The sequence below is a fragment of the Eptesicus fuscus genome, chromosome 5, assembly GCF_027574615.1.
Source record: "Eptesicus fuscus isolate TK198812 chromosome 5, DD_ASM_mEF_20220401, whole genome shotgun sequence".
Taxonomy (NCBI): domain Eukaryota; kingdom Metazoa; phylum Chordata; class Mammalia; order Chiroptera; family Vespertilionidae; genus Eptesicus; species Eptesicus fuscus.
The window spans coordinates 50,847,227-50,863,820 of NC_072477.1; the positions used below are offsets into that span (position 1 = coordinate 50,847,227).

The 16,594-nt window shown below is 40.0% G+C and overlaps 1 protein-coding gene across 3 annotated transcripts in view; it reads left to right on the forward strand.

The window, feature by feature from the left end:
- The first annotated feature begins 218 nt into the window (after positions 1 to 218).
- The window catches only part of SLTM (SAFB like transcription modulator), a 52,601-nt gene continuing 36,225 nt past the window's right edge, over positions 219 to 16,594 (forward strand). For all 3 annotated transcript variants that reach the window (XM_028142036.2, XM_008139183.3, XM_008139184.3), the window contains exons 1-3: positions 219 to 497; positions 1,451 to 1,538; positions 14,398 to 14,462. In XM_028142036.2, the coding sequence (XP_027997837.1) occupies positions 336 to 497; positions 1,451 to 1,538; positions 14,398 to 14,462 (315 nt within the window). In that variant the 5' untranslated portion in view covers positions 219 to 335. The remainder of the gene's footprint in view (positions 498 to 1,450; positions 1,539 to 14,397; positions 14,463 to 16,594) is intronic.

The window sequence follows — 16,594 nt, forward strand, 5'->3', positions numbered from 1 at the left end:
GCGGGGGAACCGCGGCGAGGCGGGCGTAGGTGCGGTCGGACTAGCCTGACGTCCCCACACACGCAAGGGGACGTACCGCCCAGGTGGCCGCGGCCGGCAAGGCGGAGCCTGGCGAGCGCCTGCTCGGCGCCCCGCGCCAGTGCGCATGCGCGCCCGTCATCCGGGTGCCGGCTGCGGGTGCAGGTTGCGCTGAGGCGGCGGACGGGGCGGAGCCGGCGGCTCATTGTGCACAGCCTTTCGCGGATCCCGCGGCGCCGCGGCCTGGGTCGGAGCTGGTGCTGCTGCCGCCGCCCTGCAGCTCACTTGCTGCCTCAGCAGCGCGCTGCTCTTCCAAGATGGCTGCCGCTACCGGTGCGGTGGCAGCCTCGCCTGCCTCGGGTCAGGCTGAAGGGAAGAAGATTACCGATCTGCGGGTCATCGATCTGAAGTCCGAGCTGAAGCGGCGGAACTTAGACATCACCGGAGTCAAGACTGTGCTCGTCTCCCGACTCAAGCAGGTGAGGCCCGGCGAGGTCCCGGAAGGGGAGCTTAGGCCGCGCTTTGGAGCCCACCTTGCGCCACAATCCCCGGCGGTCCGCAGCCGTCCGGGCTCGCGGGGCAGCGCCGTGGGGAGGCCCCGGGCGGCGCCCGCGCTTGCGGGGTGGATGAGGACCCTCCCGCGGCGCCCCCGCCCTCGCGCGCCGGTTAAGGCCTGCGACCTGCCTGGGAGCCGCCCGGGATTCGCCGCCGCAGCCGAGTGCGCCCCTGCCTCCTCCGGGACGTCCTCGCCGGGCTGCGAGGGCTGCGGCCGGCCGGCGCGGCCTCCCAAGGGCGATCGTGGAGACCCGGGAGGCGCTCGGTCCCCAGCCCTGAGCGATGGTGAGCGCGTGCATTTCTTGACCTCGGAGGGGACTGGTTACTTTGGTGACTTCTGCGAAGTTACCGTTTAATTGAGCCCAACCGTTTCCTCCCCATCTTGGGGGGCGGGGGGGATTGATAGTGGAAGTTGATGGGGTGGGTTAGAGAAAGGTTTTGTTTTCCGCTGGAATTTCAGTTTTTGCATCAGCTCAGTAACCTGCTTTTTCATCCCTGATCATCTTCCTGGTTTATTTGAGTGAGCGTTGGAATTGTAGTAGAGGAGAAATAAGTTTTCATTTAGTTATTTACTAACGCAGCAAGCAACTTTTCTGCAATTGAGAATGTTTAGCTTTTGTTCAGTATGATACTCATTTAATTATCTCGACTCGGTGGAATTTAAAACTCCATGTGATTTTGATACCTAATGATATTTCCCCCTGAAAGTGCCTCTCAGCCGTGTAGTTTAATTGCTGTTTTTGCAGCCGGTTTATGAAATGACTGGCAATTCTGATGTTTTGAGGCTTGAGGTTTGCTGATTTTTTTTTCCCGTTTCGTTTTTATAAAATAAGTTTAGGTAGATTGTGTAGCATATTAACTTCTCTTTCTAATGTAGGCTATTGAAGAGGAAGGAGGCGATCCAGATAATATTGAATTAACTGTTTCAACTGATACTGCAAACAAGAAACCAACCAAAGGCAAAGGTTGTTACGAGTTATGAACATATTTTAAAATATATTTTGGTTATATAACTTGCCTCTGCTCTTGTGCCACTTGCCCTGTTTATATAGTGCTACTCTTTGCTATTTCCCTCTGGCACTCTGCCTTCATGGGTCAAGGAAGAAAAGTTACTGTTGCCAGGCTCTGGGTGACTTGTAGCCCTTAAGATTTGGCTGACACTGTCCTGAAAGTGAGACCAGTTCTTTATTGCTTCCGAAAAAATTACCATGTCAAGTTTCATAATGTTTCTTCCTTTATACTGTGAAGACCTGAAGAATAAAATACAGTATAATACATGTCTACCTTGCCCCACAATTGGCAGAGTATTGATGGAATTCCTACCAAATCTTTCACCTTGGCTCCTTGCTGTTTTCTCTAGCATATTACAATTCTATAACCTTTATGTTTAGTATTTTGTTTGACTTGGTAAACTTAATTTGTGTTTATGCCATTACATTATACAATCTAATCTTCAGTGAAATTCAAAAAGATCTCACCAATCATACTAACAAAGTAGGGAAAAATCTATGATTAGTTAGCTTTTAAAAAAGTTTTAAATTATATGGATATCTTAAAGATTTTGATTTTATAGCTTTTAAACTAGGCCAGAGTATATTTCCAGGATATGGTGATTTAGTGAATAGATAAAAGTGGTTTTAAATTAACATTTTGACAATATAAATGGGACTTAGATATTTTAAAAAGATTCTGGTAAGTGAACTCTTTTACTTGAATACATAATTACAGCTTTTTTACCTCCCTCCCACAAGGACAGTAGCAGAGGGTGAACATGATGTGCGTGTCTGCATCCTGGTACCTACCTACAAGTTCCATGCTTAGTGTGTCATGGAACTTAAAAATCTAACTTTATTTACTGCTTTAAGTGGTTCAATCTGCCATAGACCAGATTGATTGTAAACAGAGTAAAATGATTGAATGGATTTACCTTGAAAAGAAGGAAATATTTAAGTTTGATTTTATGTAATCTGGGCATTAGGACCAGGGTGATCTTGATGCCCTCTCACTATTTGGGTCTTCATAGGTTTGCGAGTCCCCTATTTGTGCCAGAGGAAATTTAAAAGGGCTAAGAAGCGTTTTCTGGGTGGCATGGGAATGGCAGAGGCGGAAGTAGAGTTCAAAAGAGTAACAGTTATCTTGAAGATCTGTGCCTTTTAATATAACTCTGACTCCATGTAGCACTTGGAGAGATACACATTTCCCTTCGTTCAGAGAAGCTTGTCTGAGAAGCCTCTGCTGAGAAGCCAGAGGCTATTTACAAAATGAGGAAGCACAAAAATTGGGAAATAAGTACATCAGGAACTAATTTCTTATAGTGATTTTGATTTGTCATTTATGTAGTGCATTGTGGTATTTTGACAGATGCTATGTATTAATCATAGCCCCAAATTGTTTGAGCTGATTATTGATTTTAGTATCTAAAATAAACCTCCTTTGATTTATTCATTCACAGTTACTTTCAAATACATATTTTATTGATTTTTTTAAGAGAGAGAGGGAGAGGGATAGAGAGTTAGAAACATCGATGAGAGAGAAATATTGATCAGCTGCCTCCTGCAAACTCCCTACTGGGGATGTGCCCTTGACCGGAACTGAACCTGGGACCCTTCAGTCTGCAGGCGGACGCTCTATTCACTGAGTCAAACCGGCTAGAGCTCAACTACTTTTAATTTCTCTGTGTAGCCCTTTTTCAGTATCTTATCCTTAGAAATAATTTCAGCAATATAAAATTTTAAGATTTTCAGTATAGATCTAAAATCAGTATGTTAACTTTTTTCTTTTATATGGATTATAGGATCCTATTTTTTCCATAACTCCGTGATGTTAAGGTGTCTTGTGGTCTTTAGTTAACATTCAATCATTGTTGTCTCTGGCAGGCTACTACTGAGTACTTCCTGAGATTCATTCTGGGACATGTATAATAGCCTTTGTCTCATTGAATTCCATTTATCATTGTTGTGAAAATCCTATGAATTGCAAAGAGTATAATATAAATCCCAAACTAAGAACCTAGTTTGAGTTAATTTACAATTAAGATGCTTATAAGTGCCGAAACCGGTTTGGCTCAGTGGATAGAGCGTCGGCCTGCGGACTGAAGGGTCCCGGGTTCGATTCCGGTCAGGGGCATGTACCTTGGTTGCGGGCACATCCCCAGTGGGGGTTGTGCAGGAGGCAGCTGATCGATGTTTCTAACTCTATCCCTCTCTCTTCCTCTCTGTAAAAAATCAATAAAATATACTTAAAAAAAAAAAAAAAAAGATGCTTATAAGTAAAATTAGAGGCCCGGTGCATGAAATTTGTGCAATGGGGGGGCGGGGGAAGAGGGAGATGTTCCTCAGCCTGGCCTGCACCCTCTCATTGTCCAGGACCCCTCGCTCCTTACCACCTGCCTGCTCGCTGCTCCTTAGTGCGGCCACGGATGCGGGAGAGGCTCCCACCACTGCTGCTGCACTCGCCAGTCGTGAACCTGGCTTCTGACTGAGCAGTGCTCCCCCTGTGGGAGTGCACTGACCACCGGGGTCAGCTCCTGCGTTGAGCATCTGCCCCCTGGTGGTCAGTGCGCAATATAGCAACCAGTCATTCTGGTCATTCCACTGTAATGGTCGCTTAGGCTTTTATTATATAGACTAGTAGCCCATTTGCAGGAAGAATCCTGCAAGCGGCCCCTGTGGCCTCGTGCGCTGCCGCTGCCGCTGCCATTGCCCGCGTGCTGCTGCCGCCCGCCCCGCTCCGCTCTGCCCCGGCTTTCCCTCTGGCAGCCACCTTGCTTTCCGCTTTTCCTCCCTCTTTCAAGTTGTCTTCAGTCTTCACTCCTCCCTCCCTCAGCGTATGAAAATTAACCGCCATCTTTGTTGGGTAATTTGCATACTCACCCTGATTGGCTGGTGGGCGTGGCTCGGGCGTAGCAAAGGTGCAGTCAATTTGCATATTACTGTTTTATTAGGTAGGACTAGAGGCCTGATGCACAAAATTTGTGCAAGAATAGGCCTTCCTTCCCCCAGCCACTGGCACTGGCTTCCCTCTGGCACCTGGGACCCAGGGCTTCCCTCCGGCCGCCTGCAGGCACCTGGGACCCAGGTTTCCCTCACAGCTCTGCTTCATCTGGAAGGTCGTCTGGTCTAGTTAGCATATTATGCTTTTATTATTATAGATAATTTTCAGCTTTAAGAAGTTTAAAAATAACTTTTAGAAATCAAATTTGAATAGGGGAACTTTTAAATATCATTGATTAATGGATTTTTAAAACCAAGGATTCAAAAAATTAAGTATTATTTTAATGTGATGTCAGGTTTTCAGTCTCGTTGCTGAATTACTGCATTAAGTTCTTTTTGCCAAATCTGATTTCGCTTAACAATATCTACCTTGAACATGTTATCTTGGTCATACCACTTTTTTTCCTTCAATTGGGTTTGTTTTCTTTCGTTTTTTAAATTATCTGTAAGGGTCTTTTAGTTCTGAAATTTAATAATTATATATAGCTAAGAGTCAGAAGAAAAGTGCTTTGTGTTTAGCTAAATCAGGTATAAGGAAAGAACTGGAAAGCTCATAGGCCCTCAACTAATATAAATATTCTTTAGGACAGATTACTAGAAAAGGAAAAGAGTAAAGAAAGGGATTAATTACTTAGAGTCAGCCATGTAGACGTCATCAAGACATAAATATTTTGTCAGGAAAAGAAACCTTTTGATAAAAGTTAAATGGTGTTAAGAAAGCAAGAGAGAAGCTTCATGGATCTGGAAAAAGCACTACTTTTAAAAATTTTGTGTTTAAATGATTATGTTTGGACAGATTAGAGAAAATAGAATCTGCATTCTTTAGTATATTGTAGATTATTTTTAAAATGCAGTTTTATAAGCACAAACTTATGAAGTTGATAATGCAGTGGGTTCTCATATTTGTGACCAACATTATAAAATCTGTTAGCATATATTTAATTTGGCAAAACAGTAATTTTTTTTAAAGTAAGAGTTTATTTGAGCCAAACTGACGACAGAGCCAAGGGAGTAAGATCTTAAATGCTCTGGGTCTCCCTTCTGAGTCTTACACTCTCTTTGCTATGAACTTTTAATAAGTAACCTAGAAGAAAGCTTCACCAGTGAGATTTACTGTCATATTATTTGGGTGTGTATTAAGAAAGCGGTTAAACAGGTAGAGCTAACTCATTAGCTTGTTTAGAGATTATAGATTTAAAGTTTCTTTTGGTTCACCTGACAGTGGCACATCATATTCTTGTGGATTTCAATCTTCAGAGTCACCTCTACACTTTAGCCAAAGTTATTTTATGTGGTTAATCAGTATATTATTCAAAATTATATATTATGCAGTACTTACTGGTGTTGACACTCATTTGCAATACATGCAGGCTTAAAAAAGACTCAAATTGCTATATAAAATCTGAATTTTCCCCCCCTATTTAAAAATATAATTTGGGGTTTTTAGGTTTATCTGAACATCTGCTGTCTAATTTGTGTGGACAACACCACAGGCAATGTAATTATAATTACATGTGTACTATGTAAAGATTTCTAAAATTTATGCCAAATAATATAATCAACCGCATAAAATGCACTTAATATAATACATTATCATAGTGTGCTGTAACTCTTGCCTTTTATTTATTTATTTATTTTTAACTGCAATAAGTTTGGATGTTAAGGGAAATTTAATGAAAACTGACATTGAGAAGGGCTTTGGGGTCAGAATTGTCAGATATTTTTTGGGTACCCACTAGGCTAGAAGCTTTGTGTGAAGATAAGGACATCGTCTTTTTATTTACATTAGTATCTGTAATGAATGATTGAGGGCCATATGATGAGCTTCTTAACAACTGCTTTTCAAAGTAACTCTTGGACCTGGCTGGTGTGGTTCAGTTGGTTGGGCATCATTCTGTGCACTGAAGGGTTGCGTTTTCTCGGTCAGGGCACATGCTGGGTTGGCGGGTTCAATCCTTGGCCCATAGGAGGCAAGCTGAAGCAGCTGATTGATGTTGCTCTCACATCGATGTTTCTCTCTCTCAATCAGTCAATCAATAAAAACAACCTTTAAAAACTCTTTGTGCATTGTAATTGCATATTTCTTTGTGGGAAGCCTGTATGCCGAGATTAATAGTCTTTACTATCCTCTTAACAGCACTAATGGCTTCTCCTTAAACATTGTTATGTAAAGTATACTGTTAGGACATGTAAATCATTGCTACATTCTTTTATTCCTCACCAAGTTCTTGTTGCAATGGAAAGCTTCATAATTTGTCATAATTTGCTGGAATATTGTTCAGCCTTAGAGATTGTGTGTGTCATTTTTATTTCCCCAAATCAGACCCTTTTACCTCAGCCATTAAAACCACATTTGCCTTGTGCATTTGTATATGGTGAATTACATTTATCATCAATGCACTTTTGTACTTATTAAGCTATTATATCAAATATGTTGTGTATTAAGGTAGGTAATTTTTTTTGCTTATTTTTGTTTGTGGGTGTTTTTTTTTCTTTTTTCTTTTTAGGTAAAAATTTTTAGTACTTTAAGATATTGTGCTTCTTCCAAGTCAGTCAACTTCTAGGCATTTGGAATTAGAAGCAGAGGACTTCATGAAGACTTTATGTAAAATAAAGTACAAATTGTCCAGGAATTAGAGTATAAAGAAATCATTATCATTAGTTAATGGCATCAGAAATGACTTTTAATGAAGAGGTTGAACAATGGCTTAAGGTTTAATGGTGGATTTGACTGATTTATTTAATCAACTATACTATAGTTCTCACATTATACAGTAAGAGAGACTCAATATTGTACAATTCCAGGAGTTAGCCTTACATGGCATTATGGTTTTACAGTATTGTTTTCCAGATTATAAAAGTGAAATGTTTTTCTTTTTTAAAATTAGATAATATGGCCCTGGCCGGTGTGGCTCAGTGGATAGAGCGTCGGCCTGCGGACTCAAGGGTCCCAGGTTCGATTCCGGTCAAGGGCATGTACCTGGGTTGCGGGCACATCCCCAGCAGGGGGTGTGCAAGAGGCAGCTGATCGATGTTTCTCTCTCATCGATGTTTCTGGCTCTCTATCCCTCTCCCTTCCTCTCTGTAAAAACTCAATTAAAAAATACATATTTAAAAAAAAAAATTAGATAATATGGAAAAATACAAAAAAGTGAAAGTTGCTCATAATTCACCATTATGAATTTGTTACAGGTAACATTTTAGTGTGTATGTATATGTGCATGTCCTATAGGCTTATGTTTAAGGATTTTTTTTTTCTTTTTAACTAAATTGGTTCACACCCTATATGGTGTTTTGTTAAAGGTAGAATTTAAATTTTCTCTAGTCTGGAGAATCTGAAACAACTTTCCTCTTATATTCTTCTCATTCTAACTTCTTCAGTTATTTTTGCTCAGTCATGGTTCTCAGTCTGTCCTACCTTAGAATCATTTGGTTATCGGAGAAAGTGAGCTATCCTTTAGAGCAGGGGGAAGGCCAAATATTATGGGCGTGACATTTGTATAGCTTTGCCAGGAAAATGCAGTATAGACGCATGCCTGTAATATTTGTACTTCCCCCTGCTCCTTTTCTGTTAATAATGGTATCATTTGAGTTTTTAAAAATACAGATACCAGGCTCCTGCCCCCCAGAGATTTGATTTTAGTTGCTCTTGTTTTTTTCTAAAAGTTTTCCACGTGATTCTCATGCAGCTAGAGTTAAGAACCACTGACTCTAGACTAGAGCTTGAAATTCAGCATCATTTTCATTCATATCTGCCTGGAAGTTTGCAAATTATTTTATATGCTTTACAGTTTTCAAAAACTTTTCACATTTATTTGATTCTGGCAATAGTGCTGTTAAGCAATATTTTATTTTTTTTTAAATATATTTTATTGATTTTTCACAGAGAGGAAGGGAGAGGGATAGAGAGCTAGAAACATCTATGAGAGAGAGAGACATCGACCAGCTGCCTCCTGCACACCCCCACCGGGGGATGTGCCCATAACCAATGTACATGCCCCCGACCGGAATCGAACCTGGGATCTTCCAGTCCACAGACCGACACTCTATCCACTGAGCCAAACCGGTTTCAGCAGTAATATTTTCTTTTTATTGATAAGAATAGAAAGTACAATTTTTGCTGCCTTTTAAAATATCGTGGGTGCTCATGTGCACACGTTATGTATTATGTATGTGTGTGTTTAGTTTAGTTATCTTTAGATGACAAAATTAGAAAATTTTAAAAATATACTTTTGTTGTTTCTCAGATTTATTATATTGAGTGTGAATTATCTGTAGATTAAAAAATAATAATAAAATGAGCTATTGGGTGAAGGCTGTGTTTAAGATGATGTACAAGGCCTTTTAGAAAAATGATTTCATTAGTAAAATATTGGTTTAATAAAAGAGGCCAAAACACATATGTAAATAATTAACACAAGGCAGAGTCTATGATTATTTTAAGATACTGCATGCAGTTAGGAAGAAGTTGTTCCTGGAAACATTAAATGTTATTCAGTTTGGCTTAAACTCTAAATCTTCCCCCACTTCTCCAAACAGGAATTTTATGACTAAATATTTTCTATATTTCATAGTTTCTGTAACTGTTTAAGCCACAGGTTTTTGGCAAAATTTTATTTATTAAGTAGGTTTTTTCTTCTTTTTGTTTTGGAGTTATTTCTGAACTTGCAAAGGAAAATGGCAAGCTTTGTAAGGACCAATTTGCCTTTGGAGGAGAAAACCAATTTATAATCCAGAATCCTTTTTTCATAATTCTGAAATACAAAAGCTCTGAAAACTGAAAGTTTTATATTAAGGTTGGTGGCAAAAGTGAGGCTAGTTATAGTCTTGATTTATCCCATTTGGTGTGAATATGGATATATTTCATTGCACAAATAGTTCTGTGATTGAGAGATACTTTCAGAAACCACTGGGAAGTTTAAATAAGTAATGATACACACACACACACACACACACACACACACACCATTGTACTCTTTTAAAACCTGAAAATTCTTTATTCTGAAACATGTCTAGTCCAAACAGTTTCCTTAAGGATTTGTGGACCTGTACAAATTTATGTTCATAAATGAGATGTTTCTAATGTCATTCTTTTTTGATGTATATACATTTTTACTTTGCCATCTTATTTTAGTTTGTAGAGCACCACACCAAGAACATTGCAGTGTATTATATGTAATTTTAGAATAGCTATATGTTACTGCTGTAATAAGGTGTGATAAGTTCATTTGCTTCCTTTTTTTTTTCTTTTTTTTTTTTCTTGGCATATCTTGATTGCTCAATTTTGTTTTCTAGTTTTGTTCCTCAAGCCTTAAAGTTAGGCTTCAGCCTACGTGAAACTTTCAGTTAGCTCCCTCATCCCGGTCATGCTACTGTCCTTTGGACCAGTTCACATTTTTGTGGCACATGACAGATTCCTTGAAGGACAAAGATTATTTGGTTAGGTTGCCATAGGAGCTTTGATAGTGTAAACTTCAATGGGAGATAGGGATAAAAATGGTTATTCACTATACACAAATGTTCCTAACATGGTGTTGCTTGTTGGAACTTAAGGGAGACTTGGGCTTTCTTTTCAGTTCTCATCTGTGACATTGTAAGAGAAAGGACTCTAGAGATGTGCTTTGTACAGTCCTTACTGACAGGAGGGTCTGTTCACTATGCTGGTTTGACTGGCATGTCACCTCTTTGTTCTATTGAGGGCTGAACTGAAACCCAGACCTTGTTTGCTACTAGCATCCAACCTAGGCCTTAACTCCATTACCAGTCAGGAGATACAGAATGCTTGAGTATATGCTCATTATATAGCATCATGCTAGGTTCTGAGTTGGATGGTGAATGTCCTAGCTTTTTAAAATATGAGTTATGTTTTTTTTTGGGGGGGCGGAGGAGATTGCTACTTTTTCATAAAGGAAGTAGTTAAAATATAGTTTCTAACTCAACATGTGTAAAACAAGCCCACAGTTATAGATTTATGAAAGCAGTCACAACTAAAGGGTAAAATTGCAATTTTTTAAAAAGACTATGTACTCTTATAGTAGGTTCAATGTACCTATCAGGTTATAGCAACAGTCTCATCACTGTATGCGTGAAAATCTTGTCCTCGTGACTTATGTTTGCAAGCTGATGACACATTAGATGTCCAGTGCATTCCTGTGGTTCAGCTGTTGAAACAGTAAGGGCTAGTGAAGTTAGACCCTTTTGTGTACCTCCGCCTCTTATTGCCTGTTTGTCATGGGGCAAGTTAGTAATCTCAGTGAGTCTCGCATTTAAAAATTTTATAGATGTGGCTTATGGGACCTCTGTGTACACTAAAAGATAATATTTTAACAACTGGCATACTGTAGTTACTCAAAAATCTAATGTTTTGTGGGTTTTAAGGGCTAGGTTTATATTTTTATTGATTTCAGAGAGGAAGGGAGAGGGAGACAGAAACATCAATGATGAGAGAGAATCATTGATTGGCTGCCTCCTGCATGATCCCTATTGGGGAATGGAGCCCCCAACTGGGGCATGTGCCCTTGATTGGAATTAAACCTGGGATCCTTCAGTCCTCAGTCAGGCCAACGTTCTATTGACTGAGCCAAATCGGCTGGGCTTGAGGGCTAGTTTAAATCGGAGCACTGCCTTTACTAGTTTTGTAATCTGATTGACTTTTTAGCATTAGTTGCCTCTTTTGTAAAATTGGGATATAGTTTCAGAGTAGTTTTGAGGATAAAATAATGTGTATATAGCATTTATCCTATTGCCTAGACCAGTGATGGGCAACCTTTTGAGCTTGGTGTGTCAAACTTCGCCAAAAAACTGAGCATAACTCGGGTAGTGTGTCACTTTGAGGAAAAAACATTATTTCGCAAATGTTTCATCCTCAGGAGCAGCAAAGGTTTCATCCTCGGCCCTCAGCGGCCGAGTGTCATCAGAAATGGCTACACGTGTCAGTGCTGACACGCGTGTCATAGATTTGCCTTCACTGGCCTAGACTGAGAAAGCCACTTTAAGCAGAGGTAGTGACTGCTGCTGGTGTTTTTGTTATAGCATAATTTGATTTTCCTTTAAACTAAAGCAAGTGAAATTCACCGTGGAGTGTGCATCATATATGCAATTTGTCTTACTGAGAGCTGCCATTTCAAAGATAATATCTTTAAATTGAGTTAATTAACTACTCCTTACTAGAATAATGCCTTTTAAGTAGGTCATAGTAAGATATAGTGGAAGGAATTTAGGACTGGAAATGAGAAGCTTTGGCTCCCAGTGCTGAGAATGCCACTTAATAGCTTTGGGCAAGCTACTTAACCTCTCAGGCCCGTTTTCTCTTTTGTATAACTGTAAATACCTGCCCATGTAGCATACATAAGGTGCTTACAAAATTGAACTTTTTTTTTAATATATATTTTTATTGATTTTAGAAAGGGGGAGAGAAACATCAATGATGAGAGAGAATAATCGATTGGCCGCCTCCTGCACGCCCCCTACTGGGGATTGAGCTTGCAACCCAGGCATGTGCCCTTGACCGGAATCGAACTTGGGACCCTTCAGTCCACAGGCCGATGCTCTATTCACTGAGCCAAACCAGCTAGGTCTCAGTTGAACTTTTTTAAGTGCTTTGCAAATTGTAAAGTAGTTTATAATTGTAAGGAGTAAATGGTATTTGCAAATGATCTGAAGGAGTCCCCCCAAAGCCCTACTCTATAGATTATTTGGTGGTGTGTGTTGGGGTTTGAGTGGGTAGAGAAAGGATCCTATATTACTATTTTTTTGAAGTACAATTTCCATTTATTTTCCCCCCAGAGAACTTTTCTTCACTCTTCCTACATTATTAAAAAGCTTATTTCTCCTACAAGATAACATCTTTAAGGTTTTTTATTTGGAACTTCCTCTCTCTAAATGTGATGGGATTTAATGCACTCTTTCTCTCCTATACTGTTTTTCTCCTTTCTTTTGTTTTTGGGGAAGGAACATCTTTCTTTAATTTTTAAAATAGCTTAAAAAGACTTTCTGATGAATAGGCTTTTTTAGTCATTACCCTTGTAGTAATTTCTAATTTATATTTTCCCTAAACTACAAACATCAGCATTCCAAATGGGAATGGAACACTGAGCTCCACACTTTCTTCTTCCACACAAATCCTCAGGGGCAGGGACAAGCCCTCTTTTACCTCTGAGGGTAAAAGAAAAATCCGCACTTTTAATCTTGTTCATATACCTGGAAGGACCTGTACCTTGTTTCCCTTTTTATCATTCATTCGAATTGGGAGCAGATGGAAAACAGGGGCTTGTGAGGAGGCTAGGGAAAGGGAAGTGTCCTAATTTTTTTAAATAGTTACCTCACAGCTAAACTGGCTACCCTGGGGTCACAGAAGCTTGAAAATAGATACATGGCAGTTCCTGTTTTAGGCAAAGGGGAAAGTTGACTAGTTGACCTTGGGAAAGAATATTCATTCACATTTCAAAATAAATGAATTAAAAAAAAATTTTAATACTGAGGTCCCTGCAGCTGTGTTTTTAACAGCATTTCTTCTTCATCATGGGTTATGAAGTAGGTTTTGTGAACTAATATGTGCAGGGGCCTGATGCGGCGGGGGCCAGACATGGCGGGGATCTCCCTTTTCCGTGTCCGGCGCAGAAAGAGAGATGAACGAACCGGTTCTAAATGGAGGCGGCCAGGGATTGAGAAATATTAGAAATAAAGAAAACAAGACGCAGAAATAGATTCATGAAGCTGGAAGCTGGGTGGATCTTTCTGTGCCTGGCTGAGGCCACAGAACAGATCCAGACTGCAAAGCTGAGGCTTTATTTATGATCAGGGACAAACAAGGCAATTAACAATGTTCTTGTAAGTTTCACTTGTTTTGGCAGCACTTGCTGCCCCTCCCACAGCCCACTAGCTACCCAGGAAAGATCTAGGGATCAGTTACAGGATCAGGCTTAATTATGCTGGGAGGGGTCTGCCCTCCAAACAAACTTGTTTGTGACCCTGCCACAGGTCAGTCAGAGGCTTAACCCTATAACCGCTTCCTACAAATATGAAAACAAACTTTTTTAGCATTGGCTCTGTGGGAAACTTTTTGATTGCTTTTTGGTGTGGAGAACATTTTCTAGTTTCCACCACCAGCTTAAAGTTTTGAAGATGAGGGCTGCGTTGGAAGGCCTGTAGTCTCTCTGGAAGCTGTTAGCAGTTCTCATTCTGAAGTAATGTCTACTTGCCTAATCAGTTAAATTGGTCATTACATTAAGTGCTCTGCACTACTTATATGTAGGCCTTTGAGAACTACAAAATCAGTCTAAGGGCAGCCACTGTACTTAAGGAATTTCTTCTGTAGTGGTGAAGCAAGATGTACTTGAGAGTGTAAGGAAATTAATATGTAATCAACTCATGGATTGTAAGGTGTAGATTAAGTTTGAGAATTTTATTTCAGAGAAAGCTTATTGAAGAAGAGACGTAGGGAAGGCTTTGCTGGGGGATATGAGTGTTGAGCTTAGCTATCAGACATCTGGTTATATCTGAGTTTATTTATAAATAGAGTATCATTAAAAGGTTCTGCTTCTGGGAGAATTGAAGCTGGACAGTTTGAGTGGGGTAAAGAAAAATGTATCAGATGTATCACGTCAGTTAAGATGATGTAGGATTAATTATTTGTAGTTTATTTTAGTGCAACAGCCTGACATTGTTAAAGCTTTTTTGTTTGGGTAGCTTTGAGCAGATGGTTTAGAAGCAGTTGGCATTGGCTTAGATGATTGGGAGTAGAGAGTAGTACTGTGGGGTAAACATCTCTGGATGATTTTTACTCTTAAAGTAATAAAGTATTGGTTGTTAGCCCATTTTCCTTCTTTCGCAGGTAAAAAACAGGAAGCAGATGAGTTGAGTGGAGATGCTTCTGTGGAAGATGATGCTTTTGTCAAGGTAAAGTGTTAATTACCAGGTTAAGATGTTAGCATGTTGCATGATGAACTCATGCATTTTACTTGAACGATAATGAAGTATGTAGGTAAAATTCAGACTTATGTAATCTTGTCAATCTCATTAATTCTCATAGTTGAAAAATATAATAAATAATGTTTAGTTAAATGAGAATAAAGCTAAAAATAATGTTTGTGTGAGTTTTTAAGTAGAAATCTGAGACAAAGGGGCCAGAGGAACAGTTATAGGACAATTGATATGTTAGTTCCTTGACAAGGTACTACAGTGAAGGATATTGATAATTTATTTTACTTTATTATTATTTTAAATATATTTTTGTTGATTTCAGGGAGGAAAGGAGAGGGAGAGAGATGGAAACATCAATGATGAGAGAGTCAATGACCGGCTGCCTCCTGCACGCCCCCCACTGGGGATCGAGCCTGCAACCCAGGCATGTGCCCTTGACGGGAATCGAACCCTGGACCTTTCAGTCCACAGGCTGATGCTCTATCCACTGAGCTAAACCAGCTAGGGCTATTATTTTATTTTTATTTTTAAAAATATATTTTATTGATTTTTCATAGGAAGGGAGAGGGATAGAGAGTTAGAAACATCGATCAGCTGCCTCCTGCACACCCCCCACTGGGGATGTGCCCGCAACCAAGGTACATGCCCTTGACCGGAATCGAACCCGGGACCCTTCAGTCCGTAGGCCGATCCTCTATCCACTGAGCCAAACCAGTTTCGGCTATTATTATTTTTTATTGATTTCATAGAGGAAGGGAGAGGGAGAAACATCAATGATGAGAATCATTGATCGGTTGCCTCCTGCACACCCCGTACTGGGGATCAAGCCTGCACCCCGAGCAAGTGGCCTTGACCAGAATCGAACCCGGGCCCTTTAATCCGCAGGCCAATGCTCCACTGAGCCAAACCAGCTAGGACTTTTTTTTTTTCCTTCTTTAAATATGTTTTATTGATTTTAGAGAGAGGGGAAGGGAGATGGGGGAGAGGGAGAGAAACACTAATGTGAGAGAGAAACATTGATTGGTTGCCTTCTGTATGCACTTTGGGGATTGAACTCAAAACCTGGGTATGTGCCCTGACCAGAACTGAACCACTGACCTTTCAGTGCACTGGATGATGCTCAACCAAATGAGCCACACCGGCCAGGGTGATAATTTATTTCTCTTTTTTAATCCTCACCTGAGAACATGCTTTTATTGAGTTGAGAGAGAGAAACATCAATGTGAGAGTAAGACATCGATTGGTTGCCTCCAGCACTTGCCTGGATTGGGGATTGAACCTGCAGCCTGGGTGTGTGTTCTGATCAGGAATCGAACCTGTGGCCTTTATGTGTACAAGTCGGTGCTCCAACCAACCCATACTGCCAGGGCAATAATTTATTTTTAATCTGCCTGTTTCATTTAGCTTTTATATAATATACAGAACCTAGATTAATGTAGTCCTTAAAATAGAAAATTGGTTGTGTTGCTACTTTGTAAAGATAAAATTAAGAAATTTGTTTTGTGATTTAAAGATAAATAAGACAGATCTTTTGGTTTAAAAATAATGTATTTGAAATAAACCAGCTAGAAAAATAATGTATGTAATTTTAATCGGCATTGTGCCAGTTTTTTAATTGTAGTTAAGGTTTTGTTTTCAGTTGAGTGAAACATGATCTGATACTTACTGATCATTAGGTCCTAAGTAGTGTGGCATTAGCAGGAATTATTTACTGAGCATAGTTCCTCTTAAATGGTATACATTCATATCCCCATACATTTTGTTTGCTGTGTAGAGTTAGTCCATATTGTTACTCCGAATGTCTGTGTGCTCCACCATGAAGAAAGCTTATGTCCATTCACCTGCCATCTCCTATCCAGTTCTCTACCTTTCCCATGTTACACACAGACCACACACCTCACACTTTGTACCTTGCACTTTTAAGAGCAGTCATAGAAAGAAAAAAAGTTGTTTTGTTGAGGAGTTAACCCTGAAATTAGATAATTTTAGGCAATATTTGCCCAGGGATCCATTAAAATGGAAGATCGAGTGCCTGTAATTAGCTTTTCTTTGAGCCCTTAAGAGCTCTTCAGTGTCTCTATTGTTTTCATTGTGGTATGTCTTCCTTT